Source organism: Pagrus major, chromosome 1, assembly GCF_040436345.1.
Source record: "Pagrus major chromosome 1, Pma_NU_1.0".
Taxonomy (NCBI): Eukaryota; Metazoa; Chordata; class Actinopteri; order Spariformes; family Sparidae; genus Pagrus; species Pagrus major.
Window position 1 is genome coordinate 26,711,214 of NC_133215.1, and position 17,857 is coordinate 26,729,070.

Consider the following 17,857-nt stretch of genomic DNA (forward strand, 5'->3'; position numbering starts at 1 on the left):
GATGGACTGTTGTAACAACAGTCGGTGTGTGACAGGCAGCCCCTCCTCCATGCAAATGTCTAAACTTAGAGTTCACATTTGAAGTACCGATTGGCTCCAACAATAGCACAGAATGAGGGAATACAAAATAACATCTGATGCTGTCATTCTTATTGATTACCATTAGGGACATTTATGTGCTTTGTAAGTTAAAGGTGCATTATGTAGAACTGATTTATTTTCATGCCTAAAGAAAACTAAATAAACAAACTCTCTTTGTTTCAATGACTCAATAAACTAAATAAACAAACTCTCTTTTCAATGACTCAATAAACTAAATAAACTTTGTTTCAGTGACTCAATAATATAAATGACGCAACTATATAATAAACAAACTGACTTTAAAGGACAACACAATTTCATACTGTTTTACTTTGTTTATATTTGGCGGACCCTGCCACCTTTCTACCTTCAAACAGTGTTCTTGGACCTTATTTTCCTCTGAGAACAGCTTGTTTATTCAGTTATGAGAAAAAAAATCAATATTTCTCAGTTTGTACTATTACCTCTTTAGTATTGTAAATATTAAAATTCTGAGTTTGAATTTCTTGTCCAAAATTACATAGTGCACCTTTTAACATCACACCAGAGTTGAAGATGTCTGCCTTTTCCCCAGGTTTGACCTTTTTTTTGTGATTTAATCAAAAACTGATAAAATTGGGCTGCATGCTATTTCAAAGTGGAAAAAACAAAATATTTTAAAAACGTCAATAAGTAGAGATAATGTAACACACACAGTCAACACATTTATCCATACAGATATAATGACACTGTACTAAATGTTGAGAATTGGCCTGAGAAAGGTATCTAACTTTATACAGATCCTGTTTTTGTTCCTGCTGATAACCTTTATTACAGCAAACATCTAAGTGACATGTAGATTTGTATCAGTGTGGAACTTCCTCTAAATGAAGGACATGATAATGCAGTATCAAAATGATGAGTTCCTGACTCAGGTTCCAGAGAACAGAGAATTCTTCACTTTACAAAAAACTATACAACAGATATAATATATATATAAAAGAAAGATATATATATTTTATTCATATATATATATATACATATATATATATATATAGAGAGAGAGAGAGAGAAAGATATAATATTTTTGTGATGGAAGCTGTAGTCAACAGATATACTAATAGTATGACACCAAGGGATTAAAAGCCAATACATTTTGTTTCTAAATCTGAGCAAATGTACATTTTTACAGTTTTGCAGCCATCTCAAGTTTTTAATGTCTGGTTTTCTACCTGACAACCTTACAATCCCTTTTTTCCAATCTGTTTTTAATTGAGAAGCTAAAGACTTAAGAAAACAAACAGTGCCATAAACCTCTATAAACTGATCATACATCATACACTATCAATCCTCAATTACACTATAATCTAAAAACAAGACTATTAGTGCCGACATAAAGTATTTTATCAATACTGCATTTCCCTTTCTGAGGGACTAATGACTTTCGATACAAGACCAGAAAGCACTCATCCAATATGAGCAGCCTATTTCCATTTAATGTCTCTCAGTTTATTAAAAAAGTAGTTGGTATTATTCAGCGACTGATATCTCCTCTTTAAGACATCTCTGCCAGGCTGCTGAAAGTGAAGACATATTTTCATGAGGTACTTTTCAGGAAATGACTCATAGTAAGCACAAATCTAATCATGCAGCCTGTTTACGTCATCGTAGGGTAAGGTTTAAAATTGTGTTTTTAGGATCTTTTAGCAACTTTTCAAAGCATCCCAAAAGGCCATTTTATGAATTTTTCATCCAAAGGAGCTCCAAATGTTTTATCAGCAGACTTGATACGAGAGGAAGATGTGTTATTTTACCCATGTACACACTACTGATGAATACAAGCTCTTGAGGGGAGGTAACGTGCTGCCTACTTGGGAAATACACCACAATAAACGAAAGTAACTAAGCACATACACTCAAGTACTTCACTTAACTATTCTGAGGTACTTTTACTTTAATTGAATATTTCCATTTTCTGCTCATTTACACTTCTACTCCAGTTTTCATCCCTGAGAATCTATCAGAAACACAGGCAAGAAAGTAAGTTAATACATTCAATGAAGTGCTGCATTTAAGAGGTACTTTTGAGTATTTTGAGCTCAGTACTTCCATTTTATGCTATATTATACTTTTATGCCACCAGTGATGTAAAAAGTACCCAAAAGTTATACTTGAGTAAAGGTTAAGATATCTTGTGAAATTATTACTTTGGTCACACATACAAATGGTAGTATCTGACATTAAATATACTTAAGTATCAAAAGCACAAATAGAAGTAAATCCTTCATATATTTACATGTATTCAGCATTTTACTGATTATCAGAATCAATATTTCTTTGTTATCTGGTTGCCCACAAAACAAATAACTTTAAAAATACCCTACTTTGGCTCTGATGTAGCATGTAATCTGCAGAGTAACTAGTAACTGCAGTTATCAAATAAATATAGTGAAGTAAAAAGTACTATATTTGCCTCCAAAATGTAGTGGAGTGGAAGTATGAAGTAGCAGAAAATGAACACACTCAAGTAAAGTACCTCATAATTGTACTTCAGTAGAGTACTCCACTACATTTCAGATGAAAACATGTTTTCTTTTTCTTTTTTTTTTAACTACAGTATATTAGAGTTCATAAGTTCATTCACAGATTTGAAGAGGGAATTTAAACATTTTATTAAAACATATTTCTTTTTTATACACAAAACTGCCCAACACCAGCAATAAGGAAGTTCACCACAGCATTAAAATGCTGCTTTTATGTTAATGCATGAGTTATAACAATCCAACACTATACTATCTAATTAATAATACAGCAACACTCTGAAAGAGGCAATTCTGTATAATGACTGCTTTTACTTTTAATACTTGAGTATGTTTTTTTCGATGATACTTCTGCAGTTTTACTGACACAATAATCCAAATGCACTCTACATACTTGTATTGCTGCTTTTACTTGAGTAAAAGACTGAGTATTTGTTCCACCACTGCACAGAGGACAGATAATATCCGTCCACTCCCACACACCTCTGTGCCTGTCTGATTCCCAGATAAGCATCAGCAGACTAAAGGTGCGTCTCTGCAGGTATCCTCTGTACTTGCACACTGCAAGTCGGCAAGAGAGGGAAGCCCATAGTGCAGATTCACTAACTGTGTGCTAACTGTCGGAGCTTCCTCTTTCTGCGACCGTTTCAGCAGACAGCTGCACCAAGCTGATACTGTATCAGCCAGGAGATCACACACACATGCACATGCACACACACATTATTGACAACACAAAAATGGAGGAACATGGGAGACTGACTGTCCACAAACACTTCACTCCACTCATCTCTCTAAGATTTTAATTTTAGAGAAGATTAGGTGGATGTTTGGTGTCGGTGATGGAGCAGAGAGAGACAGAAAAAGCCCTTCCATCTTTTCACTCATCTTGGTTTCTGGCACTCCTCCTGGCCTCGATACGATATGCAAACAACCATGTTCCTGCAAAGGTCAGTGATTACATTGATTGAATGGAGATGACAGGTAGCATCTGGCCTACCTGTGGATAGAAATCCCATGCTGGGCTGGAGCACACACACTCCCTCACTCTCACTCACATACACACAGTCCAAACTTTCCACTCAGGATTATCTGCCATTGAACTGCCATCTTAGACCTTCTGCCTGTGTCAAGGTGATTGACACAGAGCACATCCTCTTCACCTGAGGTGGAGAAGAGGTGCCCGACTAGCGCAGGGTAACAGAAGTCTAATAATGAGAGGCAAATGGAAGTCTCTCCAGGAATGGCTAATCTTAACGGACAGAGGCAGGAGCGAGCAGAGAATAACCTTTCGGAATAAAAGAGGGATTACCAAGACACTTCAGCGGCGGAGGAAAAACCATTGCACGCACAAATAAACAGCCCGAGTGCACTACGAGCTGGCGGGCCTGCAATTTAATCAAGGGACACTGGTGTGTGTATTAGTTTAAGGAAAATAAACTAATCCTACAACAGCTATAAATTGTTCAATTATAATGAGGACATGGCTCTTCACAAACCGTCACTTTGCTTCCATCATTTTTACTCTGCCATTATGCACCTGTGTATTGCCTGAATAGACCCACAGGCCTATCTCATTCTCACACAAAGTGGCATCTGTTAATTCAAAATGTAGCAGCCTGGAGTGCAGGACTGGTCCCAAATATCTAGAAAAGTACTTCACAGACTTCAAGTCTGCTGTAGCTGCTCCAATCTCATAACATCCCCAAATATGACTGCAGGGCTGTCCTCTACTATCACACTCATTCACAACTCAATGATAGTTAGTTGCAGCGCTCAAAATATAACAACATTTATCTGACGCTAATACTTTAAGATTTTCACATAAAAAACATACTTTTATAAGATTACAAAATAAATGCATTAATGCAAAGACTAAACCAGTTGTTGCTAATCTTTCTGGCTTGTGACCGTGACCTCTTGCAAAAAACCTGTCTAGCTTGTAACATTTCAGATGAGTTGTTAGCAGTTACACAAAAGCATTATTTTCAAGGCTGCAACTAAGAATTATTGAATCCCTTGTTTTGTCAGTCCAAAACCCAAAGATATTCAGTCTCATATGAGATAAAACCAGTGATGCAATGTAACTATGTACATTTACTCAAAGTACATTTTTGAGATACTTGTACTTTGAGTATTTCCATTTTCCTCAGCTTTATACTTTATCACAAATATTGTACTTTTAACTCCCCTACTAGTTACTTTGTATGTTGCATGCTGCATCAGTCAATCAGATTTAAAAAACAAAACACTGACCTGACGTAAAAATGCTGAATATTTAATCCAATAATCCGATTTTCAATCCGCCCATAGTATTCTGTAGGCTACATGCAAGTAAATATATGTATAGTTTTACTTGTACTTGTTTTGATACCAGAGTACATTTACTGCCAAGACATATACTTAAGTACATGTAATATGACATACTTCAGACTTATACTCAAGTACGATGGGTGACTTTCACTTTTACCAAAGTAATTTTTCATCACAATATCTTTACTTTTAATCATGCAAGATATTTGGGTACTTTTCACAACGGTTTATAAAAATAAATTACTTTGATTAATCGTTTATCAAATAGTTGATTATTTTCCATTGATTGACTAATCGTCACAGCTGTATTTTATATTTCAAACATCCGTCCAGAAAGGCTGCAAGATGTGAGATGTGGCATGGCTCTGAAGTCTGTTTTGACTTTATTTGGGGGTTACGAATATCATTCTTCCAGCAAAAGTCTTTCCAACTTCGTGAACTTGTAGAAGTCACCTGGGTGCGGATGATGACGTTGCAGTGCCAATCATTTCCCCTTTAAACTTCTCAGATGGTTTCATTTAATTACCTCTTTGGGACCCAAAAAGTAAGAAAAGCTTAAAAATATCTATATAAATATGTGGAGCAGAACATTGTTTTCTTCTCAATCCTCTCAGGACGCCTCAGGTTTATCTTGTGACCCTTTGGGGGTGTCCAAACTTTAGTTTGAGAACCACTGGACTACCATACTGCACATACAGAAGTAATATATGATCACTTTACCGATATGATTACTTTACCGTACTTTTACTTTTGATAGTTGAAGAACATTTAGCTGACAATGCTTGTGGAGTATCTGGAGTATTTTTTACACAATGGTATGAGCACTACTGAAGAGGAGAAAGCAGGGTCTGCAGTGAAATCTGTGATCCCATTCATGGTCATATGTCCTGCAGACAGAAAGCCTCTAAACTTTGATTGTGTTTCCTCTCAGAACAGTCAATCACAATGCACCTCCAGGCCAGTGAGGAAAGAAAAAGTCTTGTTTTTTTTTATGACATGTACGTACAGATTTTGGGAGAAGACTCTGATGACATGCCAGAGGAGACTAAATAAGACATGGAGTGAATTTTGGATGACGCGTGAGTGAAACATGTAACTGTAGCACTGCAGCTTTTGCCATTTAGCAATAAGTGAGGAGGTGTGGTTACATTTCATGTTAGTCCAGGGTCAATTTTAAGTCACTCTCAACTGGCAGTTATGTGAAAAGGGTAATTTGATCTTAAGTAGACGTGCAAATGGGTCATGTGATCATAGTGCGCCATCTGCAGGACAGGGTGCCTCTTAATTACTGACTGGTAGAGTGTAGGTAATCTTTGTCGAAGGAAGATCTCAAACTATAAATAAACCAAAAAACAATGAGTTGGAAGACAAATGGAGCTGATCACAATGAAAACAAAGTCATTGATTAAAAGCAGTGCTGAGTATTGAGAGCCAAACCAGACTCTTAACCAATTCAGGGGCAAACGTATTTGATTCTGCTTCTTTAATATTGACTTTTTGACAAACCAACTCAAGTGGTTGATATGCCAAACATAACAATACATAAAATGTAACATGGGGATAAAAATATACAGAGAAATACAAAAGTAGGACGGATTGATGGCTGATGTAAAACCTTTACATCATAATCTATAGCAGTATATTCTTTATTCTGTAGATGAATTTCTTGTAGCACTTTCAGGTACTAAAACATCATATTCCCCTTGTGAGAGAAAATGTAAAATCTGCCTTTTGCGTTTACAGGAGCTTTAAGATAAAAATTCAAGATTTGGGGTTTAGGTTACACAATGTCCTTAAGCACAACAAATAAACAACAGAGAAATGAACAGAGGGATCTGAGGACAATGCTGACAGGTGTTCTAAAGCTTGGAATGACCTTTACATGCGAGTCTGGGCAAAAAGGCACAATGTCTTAATGTGCTAGAGACCCCATTATAACACTGCGAGGAAGGTATCTAATCCACAGGGACAGTAGTGTTCATATGCAACAATAAAAAAAAAAAGAGAAAAATATTGAGTTAATAATGGTTTTGTTCAATCTTTTCAGTCTTTGTTAACAGTTTAACACTGTTGGCCAAACAAACATAGATATTTGCACAAACAAAAGAAGGGTACATGTTGATTTACATTGTGGCTTCATTATTTTTTTAAAAAGACATTAAAGGCGTACATTAAGAGCGTGATGGTATCCCAGCAGCCATCTGCTGCCTGGTGTGTACCAGGATCCCATCATGGCCCCCTGGGTCATTACCATTTAACAGCCCTCGATAGTCTCGGGCCCGAACACAGACAGACGACAGATTGTAAATGCACTTTTGCTCTTCAGTGTGTGTATGTGTAGACAGTAATCCTGCATCACAACATAAGGCTATAACTGTGAGCAATGCACTCAGAATACACCTGTGCTTGTGTGCAAAGTGGTGCTGACACCACCGGGTCCACGGTCCGTATGTAACTCGAGTATGAATAAATAATTTGGATGTGATGTCAGACCAGTCCTTAGTCCAGTTTCTACATTATTTGGCTGAACAGCTGTACATAATGTAACGATGTCCACATGTGTACACTTTGATACACTTAAACCTGTAAAGCGTTTGTGTGTGTGTGTGTCTGCCTCAGTGTACTCAGTTCTTCTTGATCCCAGGGTTACGGGCATTGAACAGGCTGAGCCCTGATCTGCCGTTGCCGTTAGGTACTCCACTGACGGCGACTCCGGGCTGCTGGAGCACCTTGTCCAGTGTCGTTTTCTTAATGGCCGCTGGAGAGATGCGCTCCTGGTCTGCCAGATACTGCAGCTCCCTGTGAAAGGAATGGAAAGCCCGCGTTAGACACACTTCACAACTGTAGATGTGTGCGTGTCATACAGCAACAGACTTTCCACTTGTATGTTGCAAGATCAGAGTATCTCAATGTTGGTGATTGATGCATTGTGAGAAAATCAATTGTCATTTTTGAATATCTGAACATTTATCCATCAAAATCCCAAAGGTGGTTTCATCTCCAAGTTGAGGTCTTCTGCTTTCTCTGATTTTAATCATTATAAATGGAACAACACTTTACCTGAGGCCGTTTATAGACAAAACAACTCATCAATTGAAAAAATAGCAAGTAGATTGATAAGAAATTACAAACACTTTGACAACAAGGAAAAAGTTGAGAAACTCAGTCTTGGTGATGACGTAGAAATGTGATTTACATTTACAGGTGTGACTGTCTCACCGTGTTCTTATGCATGAGGCCTCCACAGCGTTGATCAGGAGGCTTCGGAAGCCGCCGCTCTCCAGCACGTGCAGGGCGTGGATGGTGGCGCCCCCTGGTGAGCACACATTGTCCTTCAGCTGGCCGGGGTGCTGCTCCGAGTCCAGCAGCATCTTTGCTGCTCCCTGAAGAAGAACAGAAACATGAGAACGAACAAATGAAAACAATGCAAGGAAATAATGGATACACATGAAGAACAGATTATTGTTTACTCTTACATAGTCAAGGAGTGCTGATACAGTAAAAAATCCAGGGCAGCAGATATACTTTTAATATCATTATAATGCAAGTGGTGCATTAGAATGTAGAATTAATCACACATGAAGATAAAGTTCCTCCAGGAAATGAAATCTAATCTGATGCGCAGACATTAAAATGTGTAAAACATCTTCAAGGCAGTTTGCTGGCTTACAACAGGCCAACATGACAACTGTAGTGCCTTTGGTGAGTGTGTCCTGCAGATGAATGTGCAAACAAGAGGAGACACTCAGACCAAGAGTATTTACTGTCTACAACAAAAAACAACATCTGAATAGACTCCTGCAGAAAAAAAAGGCAGACCAGAGAACATTTCTCATAAAAATGCAGAAAGAAGCTGAACACACTGAGCAGAAGACAGAGCCTGAAGCAGCTGCCATCATTACAAAAACTGTTTGAGGTGAATCATTTCCAGTAATCCATTTTGACAGATTGCCAAATTGTGATCAATCAATGTCTGCATCGACAAAATTAAGCAATAACAGTGTTTACTAGTCAGGGTGAAAACAGCGGCAATTAGAAATTTCTTCTTTCTTCTTCTTTCTTTTTAAATTAACATCACTGCAGAAAATCGCAACATGTTAACCATTTATCTTTTTAATTTGTACTTCCAGGCAGTTCAGAGTACCCCACAGGGTTTTATTTTTCTGGAGTTTCATCATTTTTAGTGAATTTAAGTCAGCAGTTATAAGACAGCAGCAATGTTGGGTGCATTTAGAGCAGCAACTCTGTCCCTCGGTGTTTGCTGTCTCTGAATACGCAGACGATCAGTGAATCAAGGAGACTTAATATTGATACAGGCGTAGTGAAAGATACATAAATACCACACACACACACACACACACACACACACACACACACACACACACACACACACACACACACACACACACACACAACAGCAAAAACTGAACACCACTGACCAATAGGGCCTGAGCTCCAAGTCTGACAGCCAGTCTCCTGGGCAGACCCATCTTCACTCCTCCGTCTGCGAGAGCATCCAGGGCTGTGAATGCCTGTTTGAACACACACACACACACACACACACACACACACACACACACACACACACACACACACGTATAAACATCATATAAACTAACAGTCTGATTTGTCAGGAGTTTGAGTCAACAGATGAGTGGTTATTGTTCAGCCTCCAGTCTGCAGACAGTTTGAGGCAGAACAGAAAGTCGACTCTTCAACACTTCCATCCACTTAATTAAAAGTTACCTCGCTGCCTCTCCACAGTTCAGATGGGCAAAAAATTTATTCAGACACTTTCAAGCCTATATTTAAAAATACCTGTCTAGAGCTCAACAGCAGATAAAACCCACCTGCACAATTATTCTTAATTTCCTCAACCACTACACACTTCTGTATGCGATGCAGTACATTTGACGTGACTGTTTTATAAAGTAGGAATGATTGAGATTTGGAAGCAAAAAGTCATTACCACAGCTGTGCTCCCTTATATGTTTAGTAAAGGAGAGATTCATCAGAGAACGTATCCCGATAGATAAATACCCTGGAACTTTTGACCTCTTCTACCTGCCACTGTTTTCCCCGTCTACACCTCAAGCCCAAAATCCTATTCAATCAACACACTAAAAGATCCATTTACATCATTCATCAAGTACTTTCTTTTTGTTAATGCTGCTTACAGCCATGCAGATTTGCTTTCTTTTTTTATGTTCTATTATGATGATAGATAATTAAAATAAACAAACGTTAGTTTAGGCTCTGGCTATAAAGCCTGACAGCTGCAGATATAGGTAAGTAATGGCAACCGGTCTTCCAAAAACACAGCAATCCCTTCATCAATCCAAACCAGTCTCTGTAGCCCTCCGAGTGCAAGAACAAAAGTATGGAAAAAATTTAGGTAATAGCTTTGCTGATACAGAAGTTGCAAGATGGTTGGTACAATGAATATGACTGACAAAAAGCTCTATCACCAGCAGCCTCCTATCTGGTCTATTTTAGAGTGAAGGATTAAGCGATTATTACCCCTCACACTAGACCACACAGTAAAATGGCCAACACCTTTCTCTGTGACACCTGTTGCTGATTCTGGGTGGACTCATCACTTCACATACATCATTTTGTGACAAACACACAGTCCTGAAGTCACTTACGTAGGCTGGTCCACTGCCACTCAGCCCGGTGACGGCGTCGATGAGGTCCTCTTCCACCTCAGTGCAGAAACCCACACTGGCCATCAGCTGTTCCAGCAACTTGCCGTCCTCCACCTGAAAGAAAGAGGACAACATGATAGTAATGATATGGGAGAATCAGTCGTGGAAACATATACTCCATTAACTCATTCATAAGCCATTTGACTCTTGTTTCTTTACCTCTGCGTGCGTTCCAGTGGCGTACACCGTGGCTCCCTCTTTCACCACCACCGGAGTATTCGTCATGCACCTCATGACTTTAGGAGTTGAGCGGTACTGAAGCAGCTTCTGTGAAACCGAAGAAAAGCAACAGAGGATAGGTGTGTAGGAGTCTGGATGTTAGACATTTCCTCTTCACATGTTTGGAAGCATAACAAAACTTAAAATTTGAGATTGGGAGGATGAGAGAAAACAAATGCACAGACAGAAGGCCTTATAAAAAGTTATTATGTAAATAACAAAACAATACCACAAACTGCACACTACAGACGGAGTCATCTAGAAGTTGTGACACTTCAGCAGATAACTAGAGAGAAGGGATAGAGGCCGACCTTCTCTATGGAGTTGATGGTGACGCCTGCCGCACAGGACACAATGAGATGACGGTCCTCGATGTCTGGCCCGATCTCATCCAGGACAAAGGGGATGATGTGGGGTTTCACAGCCAGGAAGAGCACATCACTCTTACTGACGGCCTCTTTGTTGCTAGTCGTCAAGTTCACCCCCATTTTCTGCAGAAACAGAAGAAAAAATAATTGCTGGTGATGAAGAAAGCAGTGAAGGAGGTTAAACAGGTGTTTTTACAGCAACATGCACACGTAAGCCCCCCTCTTGGACAAGCCTACGCTTGCACAGATGCTACAACAAATGTTTCCATTTCAATTCCCATCACACAACAAAGCGGAAACTCGTCTTCTCACCCTCAGCCCCGACACAGTGGGCAGGTCTGTGTCTGGGGAGCTGGCTGTAATCCTGTGTGTAGCAATCACACCTGGGGAGGGAGACAGGAGGAAGTGAAGAGTGAGGTATGAGGATGTATAAGATGGGAAATGACAGCTGTGAGATAAGACCTGATTGATCCCCGTAAGGAAAATTCACATTGTACAGCAGCTGGTCGGAAACAGATAAAACCTGTCTAACTTGAAGTCATACAACTAAAGAAATGCAGGAAATGCCATTAATGAGACATTACATTTATTAAAATACAACACTACGGCCATATATGTGATTTGTGCATTGTGAAAACAACTGTGCCGACATAGTAATGCCTCTTGTTATGCAACGTGCAGACCTTACAAGGCAGAAACGTGCAGGTATATAGCGCACGTGTAGCCTTGACAGCATTTTTATCCTTATCCAACCCAAATTCAGTTATATATGATGTGACATCAGTGACTTCAGTTCAAGTCAAAGGTTGCACAACAAAGAAAGTGGCCTCACCTGCAGCTGTGAACCCTTTCACCAATGCGTGAGCCAGCTGGCCCGCTCCAATGAATCCGACACTCATCCTGTTAGATGATGTGGCTTCTTTGACCTGTAAAATCCAGTCAGAAAAAGCTGTGATGAACTGTGATGCATGGCAAAGGACTCAACTTTGAACAACCTAACATAAAATACACCTTTCACAGTTTTCTTCAGACAAATTGTGAACCCTTGTTAATTTGAAAAAGTCTTTCGTTAAATTAAAAAGAACGTTGACAGGCTTTGGTGATGATGTAATCCAGAGAAAAATCCTGGAGCTGGCACACAGACTGAATGATGATGAAACACCTCCTCTGACAGACACTGGCAGCACCCATGGGTGGTTTTACTGGGATATGGGCACATTTGCTGATTTATGGCTGTGAGCTCCACATTGAAATCAAGCTCATATGCGTGAAGCAAAGCACTTTGTGAGCCAACAGATTGAGTGTCTGGTTCAAAGTAAATGGATGAAGTTCACAAAGGTGTCATCTGATGACATCTTCAATGCTTTAAATCTTCAGTTGAGGGCAGCTGAGTTATTATTATTGAATACTGTTCAACATCACTGTCGCAATAAAAGCAGTTTCACTGACACTGTTAACACTGCCTAGTGTTTTGCTAACAAGCCATTAATGTAACCAGTGCTAACATTAGTCCTTCAGTTGATGCTGATAATTGATGATAGCGTTTCCAAGCTAGCTTAGCACAGCTTGTCCAGCTTGTCCTCGGCTAGCTGCTCTGTTAGCTAGCTTTCACAACCAGAAATGAATGACAAATACGACAAATCATGTACCGAGGAGACCGTTACCTTTCTGAATGTTTCAGCTGAGGTTCCTGTCTTGACAAATGTGAGTCGACGGGGGGACCGTTATCCCCTACGGCAGAAAAAAAAACTGAAAACACCACTTTTTGTGTCAACGTGGCTTCTTACTCAACCCCAATGTGCTCCATAACTGTAACGGACAGCGAGGCTGGCAAATCACGATGGAGACACGCGGAGCTTCTGACCAATGAGAAGCTGCATCACATAATCTGTGCGGGGTTTCGCTGTCCGTCACGCCCAGTTGCATCAGTCCTCTGGGTTGAAGCGCGGTGAAGCTGCCAGGGACCAAATGTAGGTCAAATATAAGAGACGTGAGTTGTGAAGTAGATTAAGTTTATGCTGGCCAAAGTCTCTATTTACACTGACTGATTCACCGCACATAGACTGGACATGTGTGTGGGTGGAGAAAGCTTAGTAGCCAAGTGTGTAACCCTGTCCTTTATGAAAAGTGCCTCTTGACTACTGAGGCCCTACTTCACCCCCTCAGTCCCTACATGCACACCACACTCACACCAAATATACTTTTATATAATTTTACATAAGTTGACAGATAAGGAAAAAGTAATGCCACTGTCTATAAATACCTAAACCAAAAGTATACTAAAGTCATGGCTACGACAGATAAAAAGTCCACGTATATAAGCTACTTATAGAGTTGATTCAACACAGTTGTTATTCCCAAGTTGAGTCCATTCATCAACACATACACATCTTATTATTTATAATCTTTACACCACAAAACTATGAGCCGCTTATCAATCAATTGCAATCCATACATAAGTCCCTAGAAGCATGGTTTTCTGTACAAAAGTATAAAATCTTAGAATGAGATGGGTACGTACGCAAGATCAATTAAAAGAAAACAAACAAGTTCATCATAAAAAAGAGAAAACCCCCATATCAATTAACATGATAGATATGTGATCATTTAATCAGTTTTGTCAGAAAATAGTGTATAAATCTGACACTTCCAAACACCAAAGATATTTAGTTTAACGTCATATATGATAAAGAAAAGCAGCAAATCCTCACATTTGAGAAGCTGGAACCAGAGAATATTTGGTTTTTGGCTGCTGAGGAAATCACTCAAGTGATTAATCACTTGTCTTAATACTTGCCAATTAATTTTCTGTCAACTGACACATCATCTTACTAATTATTTCAGCTCTATAGTGTCTGTATTAAAGTAATTTTAGTTGTTATAGCACTGATTTTTTACTCTGCTGTTAAAAACTTTAAAGGTGATTTATACACTGAAGATGCAGTTTTTGTGATACCAGTAAATCATTTTCTTTTTTCTTTTTTGTGATTTATTTCTGGAGACAACGTGTCACCTTTTCAGATGCCAACAGACAAATCTTCCACCAGAATGATTTGGGCACGTGTTCAATGTTCATTATTTTGAATGCAAATGCACTGCAATTTGAAGATGACTCACCAAAGTACTCGAGGGTATCAGTAGTGGCTTGCGAAATTTGAGGGACCTGAATTTGAATGAAAGATTGTTATTCTAACAGGAGACTGTAGACCAGTGCTTCTTCCTCTCCCCTTAGATTTGACAGAATCTGAAATAAAGCAGAATTGGATAGTGTGGGCACTAATGAGCCACAGCGTTGGAATACAGGTCGGCTGCCTATCCCTTGGTACCTCACCATTGCATATTCTCAAAATTAGCCATGAACTTGGCCTGTAACTGTCAGTTTGATGCTAAAATCTCCCCTCTGTATATGTTTTAATAGGGCTGACCCTCATGTCTATCTGCCTGCCTCTTTGCCCCTCTCTATCTCATGCCATACCATGTCATGCAAGACTAAATTTACAATTCATGTGATGTACTGTATGTCTCCCTCGAGGGACCTCATTCCATTTATTTCCTCACAGGGTTGTTGGACAGGCATGCCGACTGAGGGATTGTATATGCTGCTGTCTATATATAAAGCTGAATGCATGGCGCTCCAATAGCATCAGCTGTTGGTGTACTCTTCCTCTTGAGTAGGCTGGGAAGAGTGATGTAATTTCATCAGTTTCTCTACAAATGTACACTGCAACACCTTGAAACATTTTTGTCATATTTTGCTCAGTGACGTCTCGAGGATCTTTGAAATTCTGTGAGGATTAGTTCAAATTTATTTCCTTGTTTAATCATGTGTTCTGTCAATTTTACTCTGCTTTAGTGATGGTGTAAATTATGTTTCTAAGTCTTCTGCGCACTGCCAGGTTACAATTTATATGGATAAATACTAAATCTCTTGATTCGGCTGTTTTTCACAGTCTTCATAGTCTTAGAGAGCCACATCAGTGTATCTCCACAGCACTGTGGCCGCGCTGGAGAAAGCTCTGTTAAACTTCTGCTGTAGGGCTTGTTTGTATTGGGGCGAAGGGCACCTGCATTGTGGCAAACTTGTTCATGTGGAACATGTCAAGAGGCGAGCCCTGGTAGCTTATTTACATTTTTTACTGATGGTGACCTGATTAGTGTTAGGGCCCTGACACACCAAGCCGACGGTGGGCCATTAGCCACTGTCGGGCTGTCCGTGAGCGTCTGTGGCCCAGGTTTTTGTGGTTTGTCACGCACCATTGACACTAGTCGGCTCTCGCTGAACCTTGCTGGTGGCTATTTGGCCAAGTGAGCACAATTAATTGGCGAACAGGCCCATCTGGGAGAGAAATATTCACAGTTCAGCTAAGTTTATCAGTGCATAAGAAGAGACACAGTAAAAGAAAGGGAAGGTCCCTTGATCCTGTTGCTGTAGTGTCCATGATTCCACCAATTTAGTGCAGTTTCTTCTTATTTTTCACCACCTCTTCACTAGTGCTGTTTGCAACTTTTTATCAGACTTAATTGCAATCAAAAATGGCTATATTATCAAGAGTGGTGTAAAAAAACAAACAAAAAACAAACACCTGCTCTATCTTTACTGAGGTTTGTATATCTGCAATCCTGAGTCTTCCAGTTTCCCATTTTGAGTGAATAATACACAGACTACTGCCTCCTGGTGGTGTGGAGCGGTATTCCCTCTCACACAGGCGTACAGCGTAGGAGCTAACTGGCCAATCGACTTCAGTCTTTGAAGAGTGTTCAAGTGCAGCTTTTTGATGTTGTTTGGTGTGTCTGGGCCCTTGCCATTTTTTAGCACGTAGGTAGCTAGTTTGGAGTTTGCTGTCGCGGATAGTGTGAGGGGAAAATAATTAAAACAGTTGGCCAATGGCAGGATTCAAATGACAGACCACATCCGGTGAGTCAGAGAGCAGCCTGTTTTACTCTGAGTTATTAAACTAGAGGTGTGATATTTCAGAGATTTTTAAGGCATTTAGGAGACAAGAGGGTTTGATATAAGGTACTACCCAGTTGCATTTTAGGAAACGTAAGATGCAGTGTTTTTTTTTTTTATGTGCTTGACCCATATGAGGGAATAAAAGTAAGGACATCTTGGTGTCTGCTGCTTTGATTTCGACCATTCTTCCCCAACTCTAGGTAAATATTAATCTACTGCTGAAATAACCCTTTACTTTACTGTTTTTTATCTGATATTTAGTAATATTAGTAACCCATCATGTGTAGTTTTGTGTGTGTAAATGCAGTCAGTTCAGTAAAACCACTTGAATTCACCCAAACAACACCTCATTTTACCTCGTTTTTCATGATTTGTCAAGTATCTTCAGAAGAAGAGGCTTTGAGGTAAGGATGTCAGATTTTATCATCTAGGGTTTGTATTCTTTGGCAGAATAAAACAGAACATTTTAGGGAATTAGGGAACAATATGATGATTCATTCCCTTCTGATGTTACAAAGTTATTATAATATTATGGAGTCGAGCATGAGGGGGTACGGCACAGTCCCCTTCTCTTTGTTGTATCGGTTTGTGGAATAATTACCCACAAAACTGTTCTCCAAACCTAATCTCAAACAAGCTGAAAATTTCATTGATGTATCCCCACTCTGCTCCTCTGTCACACACACACATACACACACAAAGTTAATTTACCACTGCCTGCCTCTGTACTATCTATCACTCAGAGTCGGCATGTGTGCCGAGGCGTGACAACACTCATTCCGTCTTTCTTTTTTTGACAAAACCCCCAAGAGATTTATTAAAAATACCACAGTGCACAAATCTGTTTTTTTTCTCTTGGCCACACAGCAACAAGCGGATCGAGGTGAAGCGTTCACAACAATTTGTTGCTTGCAGTGATTAGGGCCCAGAGGTGTGGGTGTGTGTGTGTGTGATTGGCGACGTGGAGAAGGACTGAGAAAATAGAAGAAAGGGAAAGAGAAAAAAAGGCTTTGTTGAGTGAGAGAAGATGTGCATATTTAATATTACAGGCAGACAGAAAATCTCTCCCAAGTGTGCATACGTCTCCGTCTGTCCTGCAGTCTGACACAAGAATGAGTGACAAGAATGAGTCTGAGACAAGAATGACTACAAAAGAACTGACAGCAGAGAAGTGGAGGCAGCCAGTGTAATGTCATCTATCAGTTTTATGTAAAACCCCAAAACTAATAAAGGATTTCTCACAGCACATCACATAATCTCACAGACATCAGAATGAAAATCCCTAAAAAACATGGAGAACTGAAGCTGTACAGTACTTCTTTTGGATTTGTCTCCTCAGTTCAGCGGGTGTTAGAGTGAAGATGAAATTATCCACTTAGATAACAGAGGGCAAACTGTGGCCAGAAGGTCACAGGGGGATATTTGTTGATAGTGCTTTTTTGTTTTGTATTATAACTTCATCAATATTTTAAATATTAAAATTCTGAGTATGAATTTCTTCTCCAAAACTACACAGTGCCCCTTAAATGTGAAGGGGGTTGTGTTTGACCGCAGGCAAAAAATGCAGTAAAACGAAATCAACCTCACATTTTTGTTTCATGGATCGATTTATCAGCTACTTCAGTGTAATATTCCGTTAAATTAGCAAAAATATACTATTTCAGTGTATCATAGGATCACAGAAAAGCGTTCAGCACA

The 17,857-nt window shown here is 39.4% G+C and overlaps 1 protein-coding gene across 1 annotated transcript; it reads right to left on the reverse strand.

Moving 5' to 3' along the window:
• Positions 1 to 6,378: 6,378 nt before the first annotated feature.
• pycr1b (pyrroline-5-carboxylate reductase 1b) lies at positions 6,379 to 13,018 on the reverse strand. The gene is made up of 9 exons (XM_073484982.1): positions 12,870 to 13,018; positions 12,038 to 12,131; positions 11,518 to 11,588; positions 11,149 to 11,328; positions 10,778 to 10,885; positions 10,559 to 10,672; positions 9,350 to 9,442; positions 8,130 to 8,293; positions 6,379 to 7,709 (listed from the first exon to the last, which is right to left on the reverse strand). Exons 2-9 carry the CDS (start codon positions 12,102 to 12,104, stop codon positions 7,535 to 7,537), a joined length of 972 nt encoding a protein of 323 aa, XP_073341083.1. The 5' UTR covers positions 12,105 to 12,131; positions 12,870 to 13,018; the 3' UTR covers positions 6,379 to 7,534.
• Between the last annotated feature and the right edge of the window lie 4,839 nt (positions 13,019 to 17,857).